Below are 25,134 nucleotides of genomic sequence, written 5' to 3'. Positions count from 1 at the left end.
TCAACACGTACCGGAATTAAAAGGGAGTCCATCAGCTAAGGACGGCCGATCTGTGTCTCCTTGCATTTCAATCCAACCCCTCCCCACCAACAAATGTAAAGTATTATTGAAGATGTAACATGGCACAAGAACACAAAAAACATCCCACATCCCTTTGCACAGATGTTGCTTTTGGGGACAGAGAAACGGGGAGCACAGTGACATCACTGCCTACATATTGTGTCACTTCTACATACTCCTGGAGGAAGGGACGTAGGGCTGCTGCTTTCATATGTCTCCTGATCGAGAGCAGGTTGAGCAAACCCAACCTTCCTCCATCCTGTCCTTCTTTCTTTCTCTCTTATCCTTCCTCCTTCCTTCACTTCCACCTTTTGTCCTTCCCTCCCTTTTGTCTTTCCTTCTTTCTCTCTTTTCTTCCTCCTTCCCTTCCTTCCTTGCTTACTTCCTTCTTTCTCCCTCCTTCCTTCACTTCCACCCTTTCGTCCTTCCTTCCTTCCTTCCCTCTTCCCTCTTTCTTTCTTCCCTCCCTTTTGTCTTTCCATCCTTCTCTCTTTCCTTCCTCCTTCCCTCCCACCATTCCTTCCTTATTCTCCCTCTTTCTCCTTCCCTCCTTCCTTCCCTTCCACCCTTTTGTCCTTCCTTCCTTCCTTCCTTCCTTCTTCCTTCCTTCCATCCCTTTTGTCTTTCCTTCTCTCTTTCCTTCCTCCTTCCTTCCCTCCCTCCCTCCCTTCCTTATCCTCCCTTTCTTCCTCGTTTCTTCCGTTCCACCCTTTTATGGTTCCTTCCTTCCTTTCCTTTTTCCTTCCTCCTTCCCTCTCTCTTTCTTCCCTCCCTTTTGTCTTTCCTTCCTTCTCTCTTTTCTTCCTCCTTCCTTCCTTCCCTCCCTCCCCCTCTTCCTTCCTTCCTCCTTCCTTCCCACCCTTTTGTTCTTCCTCTTTCCTTCCCTCTCACTCTCTTTCTTCCCTCTTTTGTCTTTCCTTTCTTCTGTCTTTCCTTCCTAGTTCCTCTCTTTCTTCCTTATCCTTCCTTTCTCCCTCTCTCCTTTCTTCCCTTCTACCCTTTCATCCTTCCCTTCTTTCCTCTTTCCTTCCTCCTTCCCTCCCTTTCTTTCCCCTTCCTTCCTTCTTTCCCTTTTCTCTTTCCTTCCTTTTCTCTTTCCTCCCTTCCCTCCAACCCTTTCTTCCATCTATCCTTCTCTTTCTCCCTTTCTTCTTTCTCTTTTTCCATCCTCCTTTCCTTCTGGGGATGTTTAGCTGGGAGAAGAGAAGGTAGAGAGGGAACATGACAACCATGTTTGAAGATTTCAAAGGAAACATGGTTTCTTTCCCCTTCCTTCCTTCCTTCCTTCCTCCCTTGCTTCCTTCCTTCCCTCCCTCTTGTCTTTCCTTCCTTTTCTCTTTGCCCCCTCTCTCCTTTCCCTTTCACCCTTCCCTCCATCCTTCTCTTCCTCCCTTTCTTCCTTCTCTTTTTCCATCCTCCTTTCCTTCTGGCGATGTTTAGCTGGGAGAGGAGGAGGAGGAGGAGGAGGAGGAAAACTTTCTGCTGCTCTAGAGATCAGGGCACAAGGGAGCAATGGTTTCAAATGGCAGGGAAAGAGATTCGACTGAAAAGATGAGGAAGAACTTCCTGAGAGAAAAGGCTGTTGCAGAGTGGCATAGACTGCCTGGGATTGTGGTGGAGTCTCCTTCTCTGGAGGCTTTTCTATAGAGGCTGTCTAACAGGAGTGCTTTGATTGTGCCTTCCTGCATGACACGGGGTTGGACTGGATGACCCTTGGGGGTCTCTTCCAGTTCTAGGATTCTATATCAGGAGTAGGCAATATGGGGACTCATGGATACAAAACTCAAAAACCACTGGACAAACTGACACCAAATTTGGATACAAGACAATGTATGTACTTCACTCAAAAAATTGATTTTGTCATTTGGGAGTTGTAGTTACTGGGATTTATAGTTCACCTACAATCAAAGAACATTCTGAACCACACCAACTATGGGATTGAACCAAACTTGGCACACCGTTCTCCCATGACCAACAGAGAATACTGGAAGGGTTTGGTGGGCAGTGTCCTTTGGTTTTGGAGTTGTAGTTCACCTACATCCAGAGATCACTGTGGACTCAAACAATGATGCATCTGGACCAAACCCTACACGAATACTAAATATGCCCAGATGTGAACACTGGTGGAGTTTGGGGAAAATAGAATCTTGACATTTGGGAGTTGTAGTTGCTGGGATTTATAGTTCACCTACAATCACAGAGCATTCTGAACCCCACCAATGATAGAATTGGGCCAAACCTCCCACACAGAACCCCCATGTGGGCCACAGCAACACGTGGCAGGGGACGGCTAGTAATAAATAAAATTCCTAGTCTGTGCATCTCATTGAAAGTTACTTTAACTTATTTTAATAGGTGTGGCTACCACTATATAGAATTAGCGTTCCTCGGCCCAAATTCTCACTGGTAATTAAATCCGTTCCCCAAACACCCAGCACTAATATTTTTCCACACATCTGGAGGACACAAAGTTGGACCAGAGAACACAAGCAGTGCCATAGCCATATGGGGAAAGGGGACAAGAAATATCTGACACATCTGGGAACATCAGACGGCTGTTTCAAAAGCAATGCGCTTATCTATGAAATAACAGCAAACAACAGCCACATGGAATAGCCAAAGATAATGACCCAAATGGGGAAGCGGGCAGCAAAACTTCAATTTGGCTCAATCCATTAGTCCACAAATATCAGTACAAAACAAGCCTGCCACTTATTCCCTCGTGCCGTGAACGTATCTGCAAGTTTCTCCTTTGGTAATCTTTAACCTTTCCCATGCCGTATCAGCTGTCTTCCCAGTCCATTAGTGCTAATGGCCACGCTCTCACATAAGCTGTTACTACTCATTAAGGAGTTATCAGGTAACAAGAGAAAACAGATGCCCCTTTAAAACAGCACAAGATCTTGCCATCTTGGGATTTAAAAGACACGAGGAATGAAGCATATGCAGATGTTATGAGGTGACAAAGAGAGCTGGGTGGTTCCGATCTGGGTTTTTATCACTGAGAATGTTGTATTTTGCTTTGGAAAGTACCAATAACAACTCTGAGTTGAGATTCTAGAGCTCCTTTTATCCCTGATGAAAAGAAACACTACTAAAAATCACTCCACCTATCACCACTGTTTACACAAAAGGTTTCCAGATTTCCAGCCTTTATAAAGTGACTACTGACACAATGCAAGAACATGGGAGATCAGGGTTCAAAGCTCCTTTCAGCCATGGAAACCACTAGGTCAATGGTTCTCAACCTGTGGGTCCCCAGATGCTTTGGCCTTCAACTCCCAGAAATCCTAACAACGGGTAAATTGGCTGGGATTTCTGGGAGTTGTAGGCTAAAACACCTAGGGACCCACAGGTTGAGAAGCACTGCACTAGGTGATCTTGGGCAAATCACACTCTCTCAGCTTTACTAACGATCAGCCACAACCACCACTCACAAAGAGTTTTATATATGCTGATGACCATGGTGTAACAACACAAGCAAAAGATTTTGAAACAGTTGAAATCCAGTTTACGAATGCCTTGAAAGATCTCTCCAGCTATTTCAAAGATAACCACCTGAAGCCTAACCCTGCCAAGACACAAGTGTGTGCTTTCCACCTATGCAACCACGAAGCCAATAGGAAATTGAAAGTCACCTGGGAAGATCAAGAGCTTGAACATTGTTTCCATCCTACATATCTCAGTGTCACCTTAGATCAGACACTAACATATAGGAAACACTGTATGAACACTAAGCACAAAGTAGCTGCACACAATAACATTCTGTGGAAACTTACTGGCAGTGCATGGGGAGCAGACCCAAAATTAGTAAGAACATCAGCTCTAGCCTTGTCTTACCCAACTGCCAAATATGCCTGCCCTGTTTGGCACAAGTCTGCCCATGCAAAGCAGGTGAACACAGCATTGAATGAAACATGCAGAATAAACACAGGATGTCTTAAACCTTTGGCATAGGTCTGCCCATGCAAAGCAGGTCAACATAGCATTGAACAAAACATGCAGAATAATCACAGGATGTCTTCAACCTACACCTGTTGATAAACTCTACAAGCTAGCTGGCATTGCCCCCCACCCTCAAGTCACTGCTGACACGACAAAAATATATTATTTTTTATAGAATTATTTACAATTATATAGACATATACAGTATATTTCCCAGTCTTTTGTTTTCTTTCACACCCATGCTCCCCCTCTCCATAGCCATCTTTTCTTCTGAAGGCCCACCAAAAAATTCAGTTTTTCATGTGGAGGTAAAGGAAGACAAGAGAAACATTGGGTTGTTGTAGGTTTTTGGGGCTATATGGTCATGTTCTAGAAGCATTCTCTCCTGACGTATCCTCAGAGGACTTCACAACCTAGAATCTAGAGCATGGCCATATAGCCCAAAAAACCTTCAACAACCCAGTGATCCTGGCCATGAAAGCCTTTGACAATACAAGAAAAATGTTGTTTGGATATTTTTTTGAAAATTCGAGGACGATAACCTCTCCATATCTTTTGTCATCTGGAGGAGCCCTGAGTGACTAACCGGAAAGCCCAACTTCAAAATTTCATCCTCCCTACTATGAACTTACTGGGTGGCCTCAGGCAAGCCACTTCCCTCTCGACCCACCTCGGCCTGACCTGTATTATATGCCTGTTGTAAAGGGTTACACCCTGATAATGAGAACAAAATGCTTTGAGCGCTTGAAATCCTACACCAAAAGATTCCCAACTTTTCTTTGGTCAGGGCAACGCCAGTGGTAAAATTGGGAAGCCTGCAAAACGTAGTTACCTAATTCCGTCATCAGTTTTAAAACTTACTCCTTACCAATCAGCTTAGTTATTTGGTAAATCTGTTTTAAAATCCAAGCCAAACTAAAAGAAGTACGCTCCATGCTAGAAAGTGCTTTTTTCCTCTCTTACACACAAAAGGCATGCTTCTCAAGGTAATGTCTGCTGCAACGGATTATGCACTATCTAAGGCCCCTTCCACACAACTGTATACAGTCCACATTGAACTGGAATATTTGCCAGTGTGGACTCAGATAACCCAGTTCAAACCAAGTATTGTGGGAATTTCTCCATTAATATTCTGGGTTATATGGCTGTGTGGAAGAGCCCTAAAACTACATCTGACCCTTGACTTGCACAGGTTTAACTTTCATGGATTTGATTATTCACAACTTTGGGTTGCTGTAGGTTTTTCAGGCTGTATGGCCATGTTCTAGAAGCATTCTCTCCTAACATTTCACCTGCATCTATGGCAGGCATCCTCTGAGGTTGTGAGGTCTCACAACTTTTGAGGATGCCTGCCATAGATGCAGGCGAAGCGTCAGGAGAGAATGCTTCCAGAACATGGCCATGCAGCCTGAAAAACCTACAACAACCCAGTGATTCTAGCCATGAAGCCTTTGACATTTGCATGACTCACAGAATGTTAGCCTTCCTGTCATTCCAACTAAGTACAGAGTCTTCAACCTCAGCAAGATGGAGTGGATGAGGGATTGGAGGACATCCAACCCCAAATTGGGAAAGAAGTCGTCCAGGAATACCTGGCCGCTCTTAATGAGTTCAAGTCCCCAGGGCCAGATCAACTACACCCAAGAGTATTGAAGGAACTAGCGGAAGTCATTTCGGAACCATTGGCAACCATCTTTGAGAGTTCTTGGAGAACGGGAGAAGTTCCAGCAGATTGGAGGAGGGCCAATGTGGTCCCAATCTTCAAGAAGGGAAAAAAGGACGACCCAAACAACTACCGTCCGGTCAGCCTCACGTCGATACCGGGCAAAATTCTGGAAAAGATTGTTAAGGAAGCGGTCTGCAAACACTTAGAAACAAATGCAGTCATCGCTAATAGTCAACATGGATTTATCAAAAACAAGTCATGCCAGACTAATCTGATCTCTTTCTTCGATAGAGCTACAAGCTGGGTAGATGCGGGGAATGCCGTGGATGTAGCGTACCTGGATTTCAGTAAGGCCTTCGACAAGGTCCCCCATGACCTTCTGGCAAGGAAACTAGTCCAATGTGGGCTAGGCAAAACTACGGTGAGGTGGATCTGTAATTGGTTAAGTGGACGAACACAGAGAGTGCTCACTAATGCTTCCTCTTCATCCTGGAAAGAAGTGACGAGCGGAGTGCCGCAGGGTTCCGTCCTGGGCCCGGTCCTGTTCAACATCTTTATTAATGACTTAGATGAAGGGCTAGAAGGCATGATCATCAAGTTTGCAGACGACACCAAATTGGGAGGGATAGCCAATACTCCAGAGGACAGGAGCAGAATTCAAAACGATCTTGACAGATTAGAGAGATGGGCCAAAACTAACAAAATGAAGTTCAACAGTGACAAATGCAAGATACTCCACTTTGGCAGAAAAAATGAAATGCAAAGAGACAGAATGGGGGATGCCTGGCTCGAGAGCAGTACGTGTGAAAAAGATCTTGGAGTCCTCGTGGACAACAAGTTAAACATGAGCCAACAATGTGATGTGGTGGCAAAAAAAGCCAATGGGATTTTGGCCTGCATCAATAGGAGCATAGTGTCTAGAACTAAGGAAGTAATGCTACCCCTCTATTCTGCTTTGGTTAGACCACACCTGGAATATTGTGTCCAATTCTGGGCACCACAATTCAAGAGAGATATTGACAAGCTGGAATGTGTCCAGAGGAGGGCGACTAAAATGATCAAGGGTCTGGAGAACAAGCCCTATGCGGAGCGGCTTAGGGAACTGGGCATGTTTAGCCTGAAGAAGAGAAGGCTGAGAGGAGATATGATAGCCATGTATAAATATGTGAGAGGAAGCCACAGGGAGGAGGGAGCAAGCTTGTTTTCTGCTTCCTTGGAGACTAGGACGCGGAACAATGGCTTCAAACTACAAGAGAGGAGATTCCATCTGAACATTAGGAAGAACTTCCTGACTGTGAGAGCCGTTCAGCAGTGGAACTCTCTGCCCCGGAGTGTGGTGGAGGCTCCTTCTTTGGAAGCTTTTAAGCAGAGGCTGGATGGCCATTTGTCAGGGGTGATTTGAATGCAATATTCCTGCTTCTTGGCAGGGGGTTGGACTGGATGGCCCTTGAGGTCTCTTCCAACTCTTTGATTCTATGATTCTATGATTCCTCACTTATCACGGGTGTTACGTTCCAGGACCAACTGCAATAAGTGAAAATCCGTGAAGTAGGGACACCAGGACTGTGGCGCAGCTGGCTGGGAGTCAGCTACATTAAGATCACTACTGACCAAAAGGTCATGAGTTTGAAGCCAGCCCGGGTCAGAGTGAGCTTCCGACCATTGTGTAGCTTGCTGTTGACCTTTGCAGCCCAAAAGACAGTTGCATCTGTCAAGTAGGAAATTTAGGTACCGCTTATGCAGGGAGGCTAATTTAACTAATTTACGATGCCATAAAATCTCTAGCAAGCAAGCATAGAATGAGGAAGTACTCCATCAGTGTCACAAATGGATGGTGAAGCGATAGCTCCCCTGGTGGCCAGAATACCCTCATGAAAGCTGGAAAGTTAAATAGCCTCTGTCTGTCTATATATGTTGTGTGTTTATGGCACTGAATGTTTGCCATGTATATGTACATTGTAATCTGCTCTGAGTCCCCTGCGGGGTGAGAAGGGCGGAATAGAAATACTGTAAATAAATAAATAAATAAATAAATAGATAAATAAATAATATATTTGATATCACGACTTTGACATCAATAATAAAAAACATTGTTTTTGGTTCTGTGGCTCATTGTGGAAAATCACAGAGTTTGTCTAGAAGACTTTTATTTAAACATAAGCGTAAAAAAAGTTAAAGACAACTGTGTACTAAAGGGGGAAAACGTGGTTTTCTCCTACCCACTAAGAATAGAGGAATTTAGCACGGATAGTAAACACACAAACATACAAAGAGAGAAAAAGATCACATTGGCCTCAAGCAATACAAAACCTGTGATTTTTTTGTCACCTCATTCAACAGGCAGCACTGTTGGCACGGACAGCAATCATTATGGGACAAACATTTCTCTTTCTTTCCGTGATATTATAAGAAAATGTTATGACCTCTGCTGCTCCAGAAGGGCTACTTTACGTGGTTGTTTTGTTGAGGCCAGTCTGGCCAGAGAAATGGAAAAAAAAATCTGTTTTCAAGCCCTCTTATTCAAAACCACCATGTTTTCTCTCCCAAAGTGAGAAGTTTGAGAGTTATAATAAGTATAAATAACAAAAGCCTGGCCTGTGTATTGTAGAAGTATGGCCAGAATCACTGGGTTATTGTGTGTTTTCTAGGCTATATGACCACGTTCCAGAAGCATTCTCTCCTGACGTTTCGCCTGTGTCTATAGCAGGCATCCAACTCCTGAAATGTCCGGAGAGAATGCTTCTGGAACATGACCATACAGTCTGGAAAACACACAGCAACCTAGCCTGGCCTTTGCTGGGCAGTACATGCAAAGAAGCAGAATATCAGGGGAAAGGATTCATGCCGAACAGGAAGTTTGTATTTAATGGATAGGATTTGCAAACTACCAATGACTTTTGTTGCCTGAAGTCTACCTAGAGCAGATCTTGGTGAGAGGAAACCCCAAATACTAGGCAATTTTTAAACTCCTTTTCCAAAGTACTCCCTATACAACTCTTCTACCAGAAGCATTTATTTTTAGATAATCTATTAAGAGAGATGGTGATTTTAAATTTTTCTTTTTCAGGAGTGTCCTTCTTTTTGTATGCCTTCCCTGATAAAACACCCATATGCCATCACTGTTATCATTTAATTACCAGATAAAAACAAATCGTTCTGATCTATCCTGGGCGTTTTAATAGACCTACATTATTAAATTGCACACGTTTTGTGCAATTATTAAATTGCACAAGTTGTCAGCCTCAGCTTCTGCCAACCTAGCAGTTCGAAAACAGGCAAATGTGAGTAGGTACTGCTCCGGCGGGAAGGTATCAGTGCTCCATGCAGTCATGCCAGTGGCTACATGACCTTGGAGATGTCTACGGACAACGCCGGCTCTTTGGGTTAGAAATGGAGATGAGCACCAACCCACAGAGTCGGACACGATTGGACTTAATGTCAAAGGGAAAGCTTTATCTTATTACTACATTACAATATTATTATATACTAGCTGTCCCCTGCTGTGGCCCACATGGGGGTTATGTGTGGGAGGTCTGGCCCAGTTCTATCGTTGGTGGGGTTCAGAATGCTCTGTGATTGTAGGTGAACTATAAATCCCAGCAACTAAAGCTCCCAAATGTCAAGATTCTATTTTACCCAAACTCTACCAGTGTTCACATTTGGGCATATTGAGTATTTGTGTAGAGTTTGGTCCAGATCCATCATTGTTTGAGTCCACAGTCATCTCTGGATGTAAGTGAACTACAACTCCAAAACCAGTCCACCAAACCCTTCCAGTATTTTCTGTTGTTCATGGGAGAACTGTGTGCCAAGTTTGGTCCAATTCTATTGTCGATGAGGTTCAGAATGCTCTTTGATTATAGGGGAACTATAAATTCCAGCAACTACAACTCCCAAATGACAAACTCATTTTTTTAGTGAAGGACATATATTGGGTTGTTAGGTGTACGTTGTCCAAATTTGGTGTCAATTCCCCCAGTGGTTTTTGAGTTCTGTTAATCCCACAAACGAACATTACATTTTTATTTATAAAGCTTATTATGCTGGCCACATGACCTTGGAGGTGTCTACGGACAACACCGGCTCTTTGGATTAGAAATGGAGATGAGCACCAACCCCCAGAGTTGGACACGACTGGACTTAATGTCAGGGGAAAACCTTTACCTTTACCTTTACTACAAGTTTTAGTCTGCCTGTATATGTGTGTTCTTTAAGTTTCAAGAGCTATGGTTTCTGCATTTGTTTCAATGTAGTTTTGTGTTGAACTCTGATCCAATGAAGAGAAGTATTAAAGTGTGTATGCGTGTATATATATATACACACACACAGCAAAGCGAAAAAGGCAGTTAGTATGCTAGTAGTTGCCAAGGTACCTACTTTGGCTGCACTGATGACTGTGGCAGTGTAGGACTGAATATTGTCTCCACAGGCCCCACCGCGGGATTGATGGCACCGGATCAGCTGTGGAAAAAGAAAGAAAGTGTGTATGTACTTGAAAGAGAGAGCGAAAGAGAAGACATGCATCAGCATCTTTCCCAGGAAACAAGCACAGTCTCTTGCACGTGTAGGATTCTTTCCCCCACAAGTCGACCTCTCCTTTTCATGCTGATTGAAAACAACACCAAATAAAACAACAAATCCCCAGACTTCAAGAAACTGGAACACATTTTTATTGCTGCTGCTGTATCTCTTTCTTAAAATAATCTTATGGATGCCAAGGGTATGAGAGTAGACTGACCAAACTGATTCCTTACCTTGTTTTCAGCATATGCTAGCCACCGGCTTCCTAGGGCTATGGGGTTCATGTTTGGCCCTGGGCAAGGATAGCAACCTGAAAAATATCAAAAAGGCACCCCTGAGAATAACAGAACATAGTTCTTCCAAAGCATTCTGTACCAAAAGGGGAAAAAAAAAGAGATTTCACATGGCCACCTGCCTCACCTCCATGCTCTCTGGGGTATGCGGAGGGCATTTCTGTAGAGGTAATAATGGCATGCATACGATGTTAGGAACAGCTAAAGGACTTATTTAGAAGTTAGGAGATATAGTTAATTTTCCACACTAGTGACGGTATCCAAATGTGTTCCTTAGATCTTCAGATGGCTTTTTTTGGGATGCCTTAATGAAGACACTTACATCAGACCAGCATCTTGGGAAAAGTCAACTTGCCCAAACAGTCAGTCTTCTCTAGATGAACATAAGCATATCCATTAGAACAGCTGGTCTCAATTTTGTTCTGTTTGTTTTGTTTTTGATCGGAACACTAGAAAACTGCTGGGGGTCTCAGTGGACCATTTAATGGACTCTCTGTTGCTCCAGAAGTCAAAGCACATACATAAAATCCTAATAACTGTAGCCCGGCCTTCAAGGAGGAGTTTTTCAGAGAAAAATAACAAGCAGTGCCACCACCCTGTTATGAAATCATGGGCACTAGACCAAGACCTTGTAGCATTGTTGGCAACCCAACCCTCATTCCAACTTGGTAATCATGATAAATCTTTCCAATGTAGTGCAATGTGTCACAAGGGGGTGTCAGAGGGGATGCCAAAGACCATCAGAAAACACAGTTCCATCTGAACATGAGGAAAAACTTCCTGACTGTGAGAGCCGTTCAGCAGTGGAACTCTCTGCCCCAGAGTGTGGTGGAGGCTCCTTCTTTGGAAGCTTTTAAACAGAGGCTGGATGGCCATCTGTCGGGGGTTATTTGAATGCGATGTTCCTGCTTCTTGGCAGGGGGTTGGACTGGATGGCCCATGAGATCTCTTCCAACTCTTTGATTCTATGATTCTATGATTCTGTTGGTCATGGGGGATCTGTGTGGAAAGTTTGGCCCAATTCTACCATTGGTGGGGCTCTAGGGGCTCTTAGATTGTAGATGAACTAGAAATCCCAGAAAATACAACTCCCAAATGTCAAGGTCTATATTCCCTAAAGCCCACCAATGTTCACATTTAGGCATATTGAGTATCTGTGCCAAGTTTGGTCCACATTCATCATTGTGAGTCTTCAGTACTCTCTGGATGTCAGTGAACTACAACTCCAAAACTCAAGGTCAATGCCCATAAAACCATTCCAGTATTTTCTGTTGGTCATGGAAGTTCTTCTGTGTGACAAGTATGGTTCAATTCCATCATTGGCAGGGTTCAAAATGCTCTTTTATTGTAGGTTAACTATAAATCCTAGGAACTACAATTCCCAAATGACAAAATCAACCCCCCCAACTCCACCAGTATTCAAAATTGGGCATATCAGGTATTTGTGCCAAACTTGGTCCAGTGAATGAAAATATGTCCTGCATAACAGATATTTACATGACAATTAATAACAATAGCAAAACTACAGTTGGGAAGTAGCAACGAATATAATGTTATGGTTGGGGGTCACCACAACATGAGGAATTGTATCAAGGGGTCGCGGCATTTGGAAGACTGAGAACTACTGGACTAGATGTCCCATGTGGTCTCTTCCAACTCTATAATTCTACAAATCTAAGACAATGAACACAATGAGACAAGACGGCATTAGGAAGGTTGAGAAACACTGATGTAATGGATCATCTGGACTTTCCTACCTTCTTAGAAGTGACACAAGAAAAGTGGTGAATACATATAACATTTTCGCCACAATATTTTTGGCATGTGTGCACTTGAGAAGGCTGTGGGGGATGCTTATTGACTTTAAGAACAGTACAGACAGTCATAGAATCATAGAGTTGGAAGAGACCTCATGGGACATCCAGTCCAACCCCCTGCCAAGAAGCAGGAAAAAGCTAGTGTTGTCTTGAGGAGAGAGTGAGCAGGCCGAAGCCAGTTAGAGTTAGTGGGCCAAAGCTGGTGTCGTCCTGAGGAGTGTGAGGTAAACCTCAGTGTGAGAGAAGCCTTGTGTGAGAAAGCTCCAGTGTGAAGGCTGCTGTGTGTAAAGCTACTATGTATTTGTTTGTTTGTGTTATGGAAACCTAGTTCATAGAATCATAGAATTGGAAGAGACCCCGTGGACCATCCAGTCCAACTCCCTGCCAAGAAGCAGGAAAAAGCTGGTGTCGTCCTGAGGAGTGTGAGGTAAACCTCAGTGTGAGAGAAGCCTTATGTGAGAAAGCTCCAGTGTGAAGGCTGCTGCGTGTAAAGCTACTATGTATTTGTTTGTTTGTGTTATGGAAACCTAGTTCATAGAATCATTGAGTTGGAAGAGACTTCGTGGGCCATCCAGTCCAACCCCATTCGCCAAGAAGCAGGAAAAAGCTAGTGTTGTCTTGAGGAGAGAGTGAGCAGGCCAAAGCCTGATAGATTTAGTGGGCCAAAGCTGGTGTCATCCTGAGGAGTGTGAGGTAAACCTCAGTGTGAGAGAAGCCTCATGTGAGAAAGCTCCAGTGTGAAGGCTGCATTCAAAGCACCCCCGACAGATGGCTATCTAGCCTCTGTTTAAAAGCCTCCAAAGAAGAAGCCACCACCACACTCTGGGGCTGAGAGTTCCACTGCTGAACAGCTCTCATAGTCAGGAAGTTCTTTCTAATGTCCAGATGGAATCTCCTTTCTTGTAGTTTAAAGCCATTGCTCCATTGCATCCTAGTCTCCAGGGCAGCAGAAAACAAGCTTGCTCCCTCCTCCCTAGGACTTCCTCTCACATACTTATACATGGCTATCATGTCTCCTCTCAGCCATCTCTTCTTCAGGGTAACCATGCCCAGCTTTTTAAGCCGCTCCTCATAAGGCTTGTTCTCCAGACCCTTGATTATTTTAGTTGCCCTCCTCTGGACACTTTCCAGCTTGTCATCATCTCCCTTCAATTGTGGTGCACAGAATTGGACACAGTATTCCAGATGTGGTCTAACCAAGGCAGAATAGAGCATGGGTAGCATGACTGCCCTGGATCTAGACACAAGACTCCCATTGGCTGGGATCCCTTCAGATGCTTGATGCTCCCACCAAATGGATAAACTATGCCAAACTCTTACAGTTTACAGAATTCCATGAGCATGAAAGACGCTGCTATGCACACAAAGCACACAATTACATTAAGACATCAAAGGTCTGCCCACAAGAACTTCCCATCTGCTAGATAATCTGACCAAAAAGGGAGACAAACAGAGGTGTAGAACGGGAACAGAATAAATAACGGATAGGAGGGAATGCTTTGTTGCAAGACACTGTTTATGACCAGAAGATGACAAACAAACCATTGAGTCCTTTCAACTAATATTTTGTTTATTCCCAAAAGAAAGAAAAAAAGAAAGGATAAATTAAACTTTGTTTATAAAGGGTATGAAGTAATATAGTTTGCAAATGTGTTTACAAATTCCCTTTGGAGATGAAGGGCCCTATAGAAATGCCATCACTCTCCCAGCCTGGAGCATCTTCCATTGTTCGGAGACTTCCTCCCGTTTACATCTGCCCTTGACCTCCCTGCTGAAGGACTCCAACCAAGACGCCAACACGAGAAGACAAATTCCTGGTGTACTTTGGCAAGGCCTTATGAGAAACATATGAGGCTGTCTAAACTAGCGTCTAACCACTCTGCTCTCTAGCGCTGCACTGTTGACATAGGGACAAGCATTTGCTCCCTTGCTCTGAAGCACAGAAGGTCCTTTCCCGGTCCGGCTGCCTGGGATTGTTTTGAAGTGCAGGCGCCAGGGACTGAGCTTGGCACAGCAAGGGCTTGGGCAGGGAATCAAGGCTCATCCAGGAGGGCAAAAAATTTCCCTGGACATTGAGAATTTCCAGTCCTTTTTATTCTCATTTTACCTGTTTGAATGAAAAGTAATGCCTACACCTTCATTACTTGGGTTTGGATGGGAATGTTTTAATAAATCAAATGTAGAAATAATCCTTAGAATGTGCTCTTTAACTACCACTATTCACTTTTCCATATAATCACCAGACAATTGGATACATTTCTGCCAACGATGAGCAAGTTTTCTGAAGCCGTCACGGAAGAAGTCAACACTCTGTTTTTGCAACCAGCATTTCACAGGAATGCCTCCACCTTCGTTACTTGGGTTTGGATAGGAATATTTTAATAAATCAAGTGCAGAAATAATCCTTAGAATGTGCTCTTTAACTACCAGTATTCACTTTTCCACATAATCACCAGACAATTGGATACATTTCTGCCAACAATGAACAAATTTTCTGAAGCTGTCACTGAAGAAGTCGACACTCTGTTTCCGCAACCAGCGTCTCACAGTTCTCTCAACGTCTTCACCAGAAGCATCATGATGTCCCCGCAGATCTTCTTTCATTATCGGGAACAGATGGAAGACAGACAGTGCTAAATCTGGACTGTATGGAGGATGTCATACAGTGGTGAGATCCAGTCTCTGAATCTTCAAGTCTGTGCGCTTTCATTCAGGTGTCAGCATCCTGGGTACCCATCGTGCACCGATCTTCCGATAGCCAAGCAAAGCAATAATGTGAGCCACGTGTTTAAGTGAAATGCCAATTATGCTTGAAATTTCTCTCTGAGTTATACAACGATTGTCCTGAATTAATCTGTCAACCTTTTGCTTGTGAAACTCAGTGGTTGCTGTCACAGGACATCCAACTCTTGGTTTGTCACGCAACCAGTATCTCACAGGAATGCATCCAGCTTAGTTATTTGGGTTTGGATAGGAATATTTTAATAAATCAAACGCAGAAATAATTCTTAGAATGTGCTCTTTAACTACCACTATTCACTTTTCCACATAATCAAAAAACAATTGGATATATTTCTGCCAACAATGAATATGTTTTCTGAAGTTGTCACAGAAGAAGTCAACACTCTGTTTCCGTAACCAGCATCTCAGTTCTCTCATCCTGGAGAGCCATCGTGCACAGATCTTCCGATAGCCAAGCAAAGCAATAATGTGACCCACACGTTCTTGTGAAATGCCATTTATGCTTGAAATTTGTCTCTGAGTGATACGTCGATCATCCTGAATCAATCTGTCAACCTTTTGCTTGTGAAACTCAGTGGTTGCTGTCACAGGACGTCCAACTCTTTGTCATGCAAGTCAGATGTTCCTACCTCAGCATCTTGTGAGAGCTAATATCACATCAATTGGAGAGCAAATCCCAATATATAATAGCATGAAGGACATGCTTAGTCCCACAGAGGAGAACAAACACTAGGTGAAGTGCTTGCATGTTTTCAAACTGCTAGGTCTGCAGAAGGTGGGTCTAACAACAGGAGCTCACCCCGGTCCCTGGATTCAAACTGCCAACATTTTGGTCAGCAAGTTCAGCAGCTCAGCAGTTTAACCTGCTACCCCTGGAGGCTTAATGTATTTATTTCAGTAAGTGGTACTTATTGATCTACAGTGTTCCCTCACTTATTGAGGGTGTTACGTTCCAAGACTACCCGTGAAAAGTGAAAATCCGAGAAATAGGAACGCTATATATATATATTTGGCTAGCTATAAGGAAGGGGCTATAAGGCCATGATTTACATACTGCATCTCCTCTCTCTCTTTTTTTTATGATTGGCTGCCTCTCTCCCGAGGGGGAGGGTGAAACCCCTTTCCACACACCATCATTGCCAGGAGGCAAAAACCCGTGAAACAGCAAGTCTGCAAAAAGCGAACCGTGAAGTAGCGAGTGAACACTGTACTCACATTTGCATGTTTTCAAACTACGAGGTTGGTAGAAGCTGGTGTTAACAGCAGGAGCTCATACCACCTCCCGGATTTGAACCTGCAACCTTTCGGTTAGAAATTTCAGCAGCTCAGCGGTTTAATCCACTGCGCCACCGGGGACTACAGAACAAATACTAGTCTTGCATTAATAATGAATGGATTCCTATATGTTGACATATTCCAAGCAGAATTATCCTTTTAAATTCAGAGCAAAGTAAGCAAAGTAATTTTTGCTAGAAATTGGCCTCTCTTTAGGGAGTAAGCACTATGGCATCAATACAAACTTGGTGCCAGATAATGGCCTCAGCCATCATCTTTCTCCCTGGAGATTAATAATGCAGCGATATGGGTGGACAAGAATTGTACAAAGTGGGATGTCACCTAATACTGGACACAAACACATTGCCGCGCTGTCATATTGAAATAGCTGACCTCTCCCAAAAGGAAGGAACTATTATCCATCTGTCATATTAAGTACAAATCAAAGGGGCATTTGTTTATTTATTTACGGCATTTATATGCCGCCCTTCTCACGAAGATATATTTTCGTACAATATATTATTGATCTACTCTCATTTGCATGTTTACAAGAGCAGCATAGTACAATATCAGTATTATATATTGCACCATACCATTATATTGTAATATTATTAGTAATATTACATGTAATGTAAATATATAATTATAATTATATATTATTCATTTATTTATTTACTGTATTTATACCCTGCTCTTCTCAACCCCGAAGGGGACTCAGAGCGGCTTGTATTATTATTACTAGTATTATATTGTATTACATTATCTATATATATATAAATGCTCTGTGCATAGTGTTGCTGGGATTTATAGTTCACCTACAATCAAAGAGCATTCTGAACCCCACCAACAATGGAATTGAACCAAACTTGGCACACAGTTTTCCCATGACCAACAGAACATACTGGAAGGCTTTAGTGGGCAGTGTCCTTTGGTTTTGGAGTTGTAGTTTACCTACATCCAGATATCACTGTGGACTCAAACAATGATGGATGTAGAACAAACTTGGCACAAACACTCAATATGTCCAAATGTGAACACTGGTGGAGTTTGGGGGAAATAGAATCTTGACATTTGGGAGTTGTAGTTGCTGGGATTTATAGTTCACCTACAATCACAGAGCAATCTGAACCCCACCAATGATAGAATTGGGCCAAACCTCCCACAAAGAACCCCCATGTGGGCCACAGCAATGCGTGGCAGGGGACAGCTAATAATATTATAAATATTACATGTATATACATGTAAAAGCCTAGAGAAGACAATGATGCTGGGGAAAGTGAAAGGTAAAAGAAAGAGGGGCCGACCAAGGGCAAGAGGGATGGATGGCATCCTTGAAGTGACTGGACTGACCTTGAAGGAGCTGGGGGTGGTGACGGCCGACAGGGAGCTTTGGCGTGGGCTGGTCCATGAGGTCACAAATAGTCGGAGACAACTGAACGAATGAACAACAAACATGTATATACAATATACTATATTATATTATTAGTAAAGACAAAATAAAAAGCGATTGAAAAGCATTGATATCACCATTGAGTTAAACACAGAAACCCCAGTAATAATATTTCTCTCTCATTAACCTTTTTTCTTTTTCTCGTGCCCATCATGCTACAGAAAGGGAAGGAGATGCTGCGGTGACATTAAAAGGAGGAAAAGATAAGAACCAAAATATTAAGGAAGTCCTATCCTTTAACAATAAGCAGTTGGGGACGTGGGGGTGCAAAAGGTTCAGCTTTAAAGCCTTGGATTCAAATCTGATTTTATGGCCACTCTACCCAAGAGCAGCAGTTAGGAGTGTTGGGTTGCTGTGAGTTAAGGAAAAAGTAGATGCTTCCTCTCTTGGGGTCCGAAGGCCGTAATGCAGGGAGAAACTGACACCTATTGGTAACTTTAAGATTACTTCGCAAAGCAATCTTATTTTTTCCTCTTTCAAGAAAAGCTGCTGATTCCAGCTTTAAAACAGGCTTGCCCTGTGTTGAAATACTTCAGACGGAGCAAATTCAAGCCCGCTCCTTTGATTTTAAGCATACTTGGCTACAGCTTTCCTTTTAAGGGCAAAAAATTAGGGTGAGCTTCGATTCAAGCATCTTTAATAGCGGAAGGAGACCTAGTAAGCACATCTATAGATCAAGGCATGTTCTCAAATGCACACATTATATGTGCATTTTCCGGGCTGTATGGCCATGTTCCAGAAGCATTCTCTCCTGACGTTTCGTCCACATCTATGGCAGGCATCCTCAGAGGTTGTGAAGTCTGTTGGAAACTAGGCAAGTGAGGTTTATATGTCTGTGGAATATACAAGGAGGGAGAAAGAACTCTTGCCTTCTTGAGGCAAGTGTGAATGTTGCAATTGCCACCTTGATTAGCATTGAATGGCCTTGCAGCTTCAAAGACTGGCTGCTTCCTGCCTGTGGGATTCTTTGCTGAGAGGTGTTAGTTGGCCCTGATTGTTTCATGTCTGGAATTCCCCTGTCTTCTGAGTGTTGTTCTTTATTTACTGTCCTGATTTTAGAGGTTTTTTTTAGTACTGATAGCCAGATTGTGCTCCCCCAAGCAGGAAAAAACCAGGCTTTGAAGCTACAAGGCTATTTTGGCTAATGGAGTTCGTGCCCTACAAATAGGATGTACTGCCCTACAACTCTGTGTGTTTTATAAACTTCCTGCTCCTATTTTATCTCATCATAGTCTGTTAATTGTTTTTTATTCGGAATATGTGGCCTGCCCAGTGTCATCTCTATCGTGAATGTGTCTATTGGAATTTTTATTTTATTTCATTTTTATTATTACTATTATTTTACTATTATTTTAATGTCATTTTGATAATGTTGTTGTTGTTTGATGTATATGTTTTGATTTTATTGCTGTATTGTGTTGTCCGGGCTTGGCCCCATGTAAGCCGCTCCGAGTCCCCATCGGGGAGATGGTGGTGGGGTAGAAATAAAGATTATTATTATTATTATTATTATTATTATTATTATTCAGTGCTAATCAAGATGGCCAATTTAATGACTGGTTTGTATAAGGCCTGTTCCATCCGAACAACGTGCCAGGTCTTGCGAATTGTTATGCGAGTGTGTTCATGTGTGTTTCATAGTGAATATTTTAATTTGACTTTTAAAATCATATGATCAGTCTTTTGAACTTTTTACGTTTGTGAATATTGGACTACATGCTTTTTTAATTTGTTGTAAGTTACTTTGAGGTAAAAGGAGGAATAGAAATACTACTACTACTACTACTACTACTAATAATAATAATAATAATAATATCATCTCAGGCGGCATTTGGAAACAATAAGCACTGACAAAATCACGAACTGTCAACTTCAAAAGACCACCTTACTTGGATATGCGTGCATCATTAGAAAATACATCACACAGTCCTAAACGCTTGGGAAGTGTTCAACTTGTGATTTTGTGATACGAAATCCAGCATATAGATCTCATTTGCTGTGTCACACTGTGTTTTTCTGTCAGTAAAATCATAACAACAATTATATACCCCATAAATGGCACAACAACAACCACAACAACAATTATAAACTCCATTAATGGCACAACAACAACAACAATTATATACTCCATTAATGGCAAAACAACAACTATATACTCCATTAATGGCACAACAACAACTATATACTCCATTAATGGCACAACAACAACAACAATTATATACTCCATTAATGGCAAAACAACAACTATATACTCCATTAATGGCACAACAACAACTATATACTCCATTAATGGCACAACAACAACAACAACTATATACTCCATTAATGGCAAAACAACAACTATATACTCCATTAATGGCACAACAACAACTATATACTCCATTAATGGCACAACAACAACAACAATTATATACTCCATTAATGGCAAAACAACAACTATATACTCCATTAATGGCAAAACAACAACTATATACTCCATTAATGGCACAACAACAACAACCTTCCCCAGGCAGGAAGCAGCCAAGCTATGAAGCTGCAAGGTCATTCAATGCTAATCAAGGTAGCCAATCGCAACATTCACACTTGCCTCAAGCAGACAATAATTCTTTCTCCCACCCTGGACATTATTCCATAGGTATATATGAACCTCACTTGCCTAGTTTCCAACAGATCCCTCAATCTCTGAGGATTGCCTGCCATAGATGTGGGTGAAACATCAGGAGAGAATGCTTCTGGTCAGATATAAGCTGAGGTTTTCAGCTTAAAAAAAGCCTATATACTGTAATTTGTATCTGGTCATTTTATATGTCTGTTTCAACTGATGTTTTGGTACTCCAGTCCAAGATTCCAGGTTGATATACAATATAGATCTCGTTTGCGGTGTCATACTGTGTTTTAGTGTCAGTAAAATCATAACAACAATTATATACTCCATTAATGGCACAACAACAACAACAACAACAACAACTATATACTCCATTAATGGCACAACAGCATCAACAACAACAATTATATACTCCATTAATGGCACAACAGCAACAGCGACAACAATTAAATACTCCATAACAACAACAACAACACAACAATTATATACTCCATAAATGACACTGCTTTTGCATGTGTCTCACTGCAAATACATCTTGGAAAAGCATTATACTAAAAGAAAGTCCGAACCATAACTTCTTAAACTAAATTAAACTCATCATGACAGTCAAATGAAGGTTGTTGACAGGCTGGAAAGAATGAGGAGCAAAAGGTGAGACTCCAATGTGAATGAACGGGTGTTGCATATCAAGACAATCTAAGGGGAATGAATGGGCGCAGTGTAACATCACATGTCTCTGGTGGAACCTATTATACCTTTCAGCAGGGATTCCTGCAGAATTAATTCCCACATTATTAAGAATAGTAGATGTTCAACACATTAACAATAGCTCCCAGATCTGACTCAAGAGTATCAGCAAGACCAGCGGGGAAGTAACCTGAAAGTATCTCACAGGTAATACAGGGCAAAGTCAGTGTGCAAAGATGTATGTTTCTGGTTTTAGTAGAGATAGTTAAATGATACAAAATGTGAAAGGTAGACAAACAGACAACTCACTTGTGACAAAGAACTTCTTGGTGAAGGTACAGCTGTCAAAGGCGGCTATTTTCTCTTGCAAGACGACAACAAGAATCCTGAAAAGACAAAATGAAGAATGAATAAAATATCAAAATACCCAAACTGGAAGGGGATAATTAAACACTGTGGAAGACTATCACAACAATCAATCTTTCATTGGTTTTGGACTCTTAACTCCCATAATTCCTAACAGTCGGAATCTGAGCTGTTAGGCTCAAAAATAACCTTAGGTTGGGATGATTCCACCATAAATATATTAGAGTACCAGAAGAAAATTTCATAACCAGTAGAAACTTACATGTGATGGGCTGGGATACATGCATACGGATGTGGAGGCGGGGGGGGGGGGTCATCCAGCCTAATCTTATCTCTCTAGTCTAGCTACTCAATGAGTTCTGGAACCTTGATGACACAAGAGACTTGTGCAGTCCAAGGATGAAACCTATCAAATATGGTTTTCTGTGGGTGAGCAGATGGTGGCTACTAAATGGCATATGTTCTGTGTCAGAAACTAGAGCTGATGTGGTCTATCCAAGGCAATTATCTGAATCAGCATCCCAAATAACCAAGGTGAATCTAAAGTTGACCAAAATCTGATTCGTAGCCCTTTTGGTACTAACGTTGGAGAGGGGGTCCCTGGTCAAAGTGGTCCCTAGTCTAGGGGTCCCTGGTCGAAGTGGTCCCTAGTCTAGTAGTCCCTAGTCTAGTGGTCCCTAGTCAAAATGGTCCCTGGTCAAAATGGTTCCTAGTCAAGTGGTCCCTAGTCTAGTAGTCCCTGGTCAAAGTGGTCCCTAGTCAAGTGGTCCCTGGTCAAGTGATCCCTAGTCAAAGTGGTCCCTAGTCAAAATGGTCCTTAGTCAAAATGGTCACTGGACAATTTGTTCTTGGTCAAAGTGGTCCTTCGTCCAAGTGGTCCCTGGCCAAAGTGGTATCTGGTCAAAGTGGTCCCTAGTCAAATGGCCACTGGTCAAGTTATCCCTGGTCAAAATGGTCACTGGTCAAATTGTTCTTGGTCAAAATGGTCCTTTGTCCAAGTGGTCCCTGGTCCAAGTTGTCCCTAGTCAAGTGGTCCCTAGTCAAGTGGTCCCTGGTCAAAGTGGTTCCTGGTCAAAGTGGTCCGTGGTCAAAGTGGTATCTGGTCAAGTGGTCCCTGGTCAAAGTGGTCCCTAGTCAAGTGGTCCCTGGTCAAAGTGGTTCCTAGTTATGTGGTTCCTGGTCAAAGTGGTTTCTGGTCAAAGTGGTTTCTAGTCAAAGTAGTCCGTGGTCAAAAAAAGGTTGGGAACCACTGCTATATACAGAATGAACAAGGTGTCAAAATCCTCATATTTTGGGGTGTGGACTCTTCATAAAGAAAGATACCTGTGCATCCTGTAATTTATGAATGTCGACAATATGTTAATATTACAGAGAAATGCATGGCTACATTAACTTTCACTGCTCATCTAAGAAGAACGCAACACTGCTAACAATGATGTGGCGTAGGGGGCAAAGCTTGTGACTCTTTAATAAAACTGATGTTATACTAAATATAATTTATTCAAGGGGGGTGTACTATTAAAAAAGGATTCATTTCTCCCCAGCAACTCAAAAAAAGAAAATCCACTAAAGGCACCCAGCACATTAATCTAAAAAAGTGTTTCATCCTGAAAAATAATCACATTTCTGTTTCTCATTGCAAATCTGCCAGGCCTAACAGCCCTGCCTTATTTTGCTAAAAGTGTTTTTGTTTATTCACCCACCCACCATACAATGGAATTAAGGGGGAGGATGGATAGGAAAGGGACAGGGTTTATGTAATAAATCACTTAAAACGATTACCAGGACATGAAGTGCAAGGACAAAAATATATATTTAAAAAATAAAATCAAGGGGAGAGTAACTGGGGAGACATTGTAGAATTGGGCAACATGCCACGCCAGAAAGGGTTTTATGGAGCCCTCTAGGAAGAAGAGCTCACCTTCTCTATGAAACCACACTTCTCGCTTGTTTCTTAAGCGCTTAAATTGATTCTTTTGTCTGGTTTTTAATTGGCAGTGGATCAGAACAAAGGAGATCTAGTCCGGCGCCCTCATTCCCACAGTAGGCAACCAAGTGCCTCAATAGGAAGTCCACAAACAGAACATGAGAGCAACTGGCTTCCATCCTCTGCACTTTCCCCAGGAAGTGACATTAATTTGTGTAGGTTTGCTCTTTGATACCCTACAGAGTAGGACCATGCCTAAGTATTTTAAGTTATAGGAGGAGATTTCAACTGAAAATTAAGAGGAGATATTCAACAGAAGTAGCTCCATCAATGGGGACATTTCACTTGCCATAGCTTCACTCAGCAGAATTGGCAGTTCGAAGCCCGGGGTTGAGGTGAGCTCCTGCTGTTAGCCCTAGCTTCTGCCAATATAGCAGTTGAGTAGATCAATAGGTACTGCTTCAGCAGGAAGATAAAAGGTGCCTATGCTGTCACAACCAGGAGGGTCTACAGACAACAGGCTCCTCGGTATGGAAAATGGAGCAAGAGCACCTCCGCATGGCCAGCATCGCCTCCAGACGCTGGAGATGGAAAGGGAAATCTTTGCCTTTGTTTGTGTATTGTATGTCACTGTTGTTACTGTATAAAAGGCATTGAATGGTTGAGGCTACAGGTTGATGGTTATTGTTTTTATGTTTGTATTATATCTGTTGTACAGTTTTATTGTTTTAATTATTGAAATGCAATGTATTTTAATTGCACTATATCTAACTTTTGTTTTTGCTGGACTTAGTCCCGATCTAAGCCTCCCCGAGTCCCTTTATTTATTTGTTTGTTTATTTATAGTATTTATAGTATTTATATTCTGCCCTTCTCACCCTGAAGGGACTCAGGGCGGATTACAATGTACATATACAGGCAAACATTCAATGCCTTAGACACACAACACATATAGACAGACACTTAGAGGCTATTTAACATTCCAACTTTTTCTGGCCACCATGCGAGCTGTCACTTCACCATCCATCTGAGACACTGATGAAGTACTTCCTCATTCCCCGCATGCTCACTGATCTTTATGGCCTCGTAAATAGTTAAATTAGCCTCCTCACAAAGTGGTACCTAAATTTCCTACTTTTCAGATGCAACTGTCTTTTGGGCTGCAAAGGTCAACAACAAGCTAAACAAATTTGGTTGGAAGCTCACTCCGATCTGGGCTGGCTTCGAACTCATGACCTTTCGGTCAGTAGTGATCTTAATGCAGCTGACACCCAACCAACTGTGCCAAAGTCCCGGTGACTTTGGGGAGATGGTGGTGGGGTATAAGAATAATAATGTTGTTGTTGTTGTTATGGTCGCCTATATATGTGTATACTTTAATCCACTCTGAGTCCCCTCGGGGAGATAGAGCGGAATATAAATAAAGTGTATTATTATTATTGTTATTATTATTATTATTGGAACAGGAAGATGTTTTTGAAGAAGTACCTTTTGTTGCAGTGGAGGTCATAAATAGGTGTTTTGAACTGCACAGATTTGACCATTTCACCGGTCCGCAAAGAATGCAAGTCGACACAACAGTAAGGAGGGCTGGTGCTGAAAGAGAAATGGGAGATGCATGAGCTCATCTACACCATGAAGGCCCTCTTCAGATGGTCTCAAAACTTGAGCAGGTTCGAGTCAGGAGGTAAGGTTGTTAACACAGTCTGGAAACATGCTATATAGCACTTCGTTGCCTGGGACAGGAGACAAATTGGTAGACAAGGATGCTGTTGCAACC

The 25,134-nt window shown here is 42.3% G+C and overlaps 1 protein-coding gene across 3 annotated transcripts in view; it reads right to left on the bottom strand.

Annotated features, from left to right (window-relative positions):
- Positions 1-25,134, bottom strand: part of BCAS3 (BCAS3 microtubule associated cell migration factor) — a 549,518-nt gene that overhangs the window by 456,666 nt on the left and 67,718 nt on the right. For all 3 annotated transcript variants that reach the window (XM_060756800.2, XM_060756801.2, XM_060756803.2), the window contains exons 8-11: positions 24,843-24,950; positions 21,371-21,447; positions 10,426-10,502; positions 10,049-10,132 (exon numbers count right to left, since the gene is read on the bottom strand). In XM_060756800.2, coding sequence (XP_060612783.1) covers positions 10,049-10,132; positions 10,426-10,502; positions 21,371-21,447; positions 24,843-24,950 — 346 coding nt within the window. The remainder of the gene's footprint in view (positions 1-10,048; positions 10,133-10,425; positions 10,503-21,370; positions 21,448-24,842; positions 24,951-25,134) is intronic.

Source organism: Anolis sagrei, chromosome 11, assembly GCF_037176765.1.
Source record: "Anolis sagrei isolate rAnoSag1 chromosome 11, rAnoSag1.mat, whole genome shotgun sequence".
Taxonomy (NCBI): Eukaryota; Metazoa; Chordata; class Lepidosauria; order Squamata; family Dactyloidae; genus Anolis; species Anolis sagrei.
The sequence above is the reverse complement of the archived record's forward strand: the minus strand, read 5'-3'. Positions and strand labels throughout refer to the sequence as shown.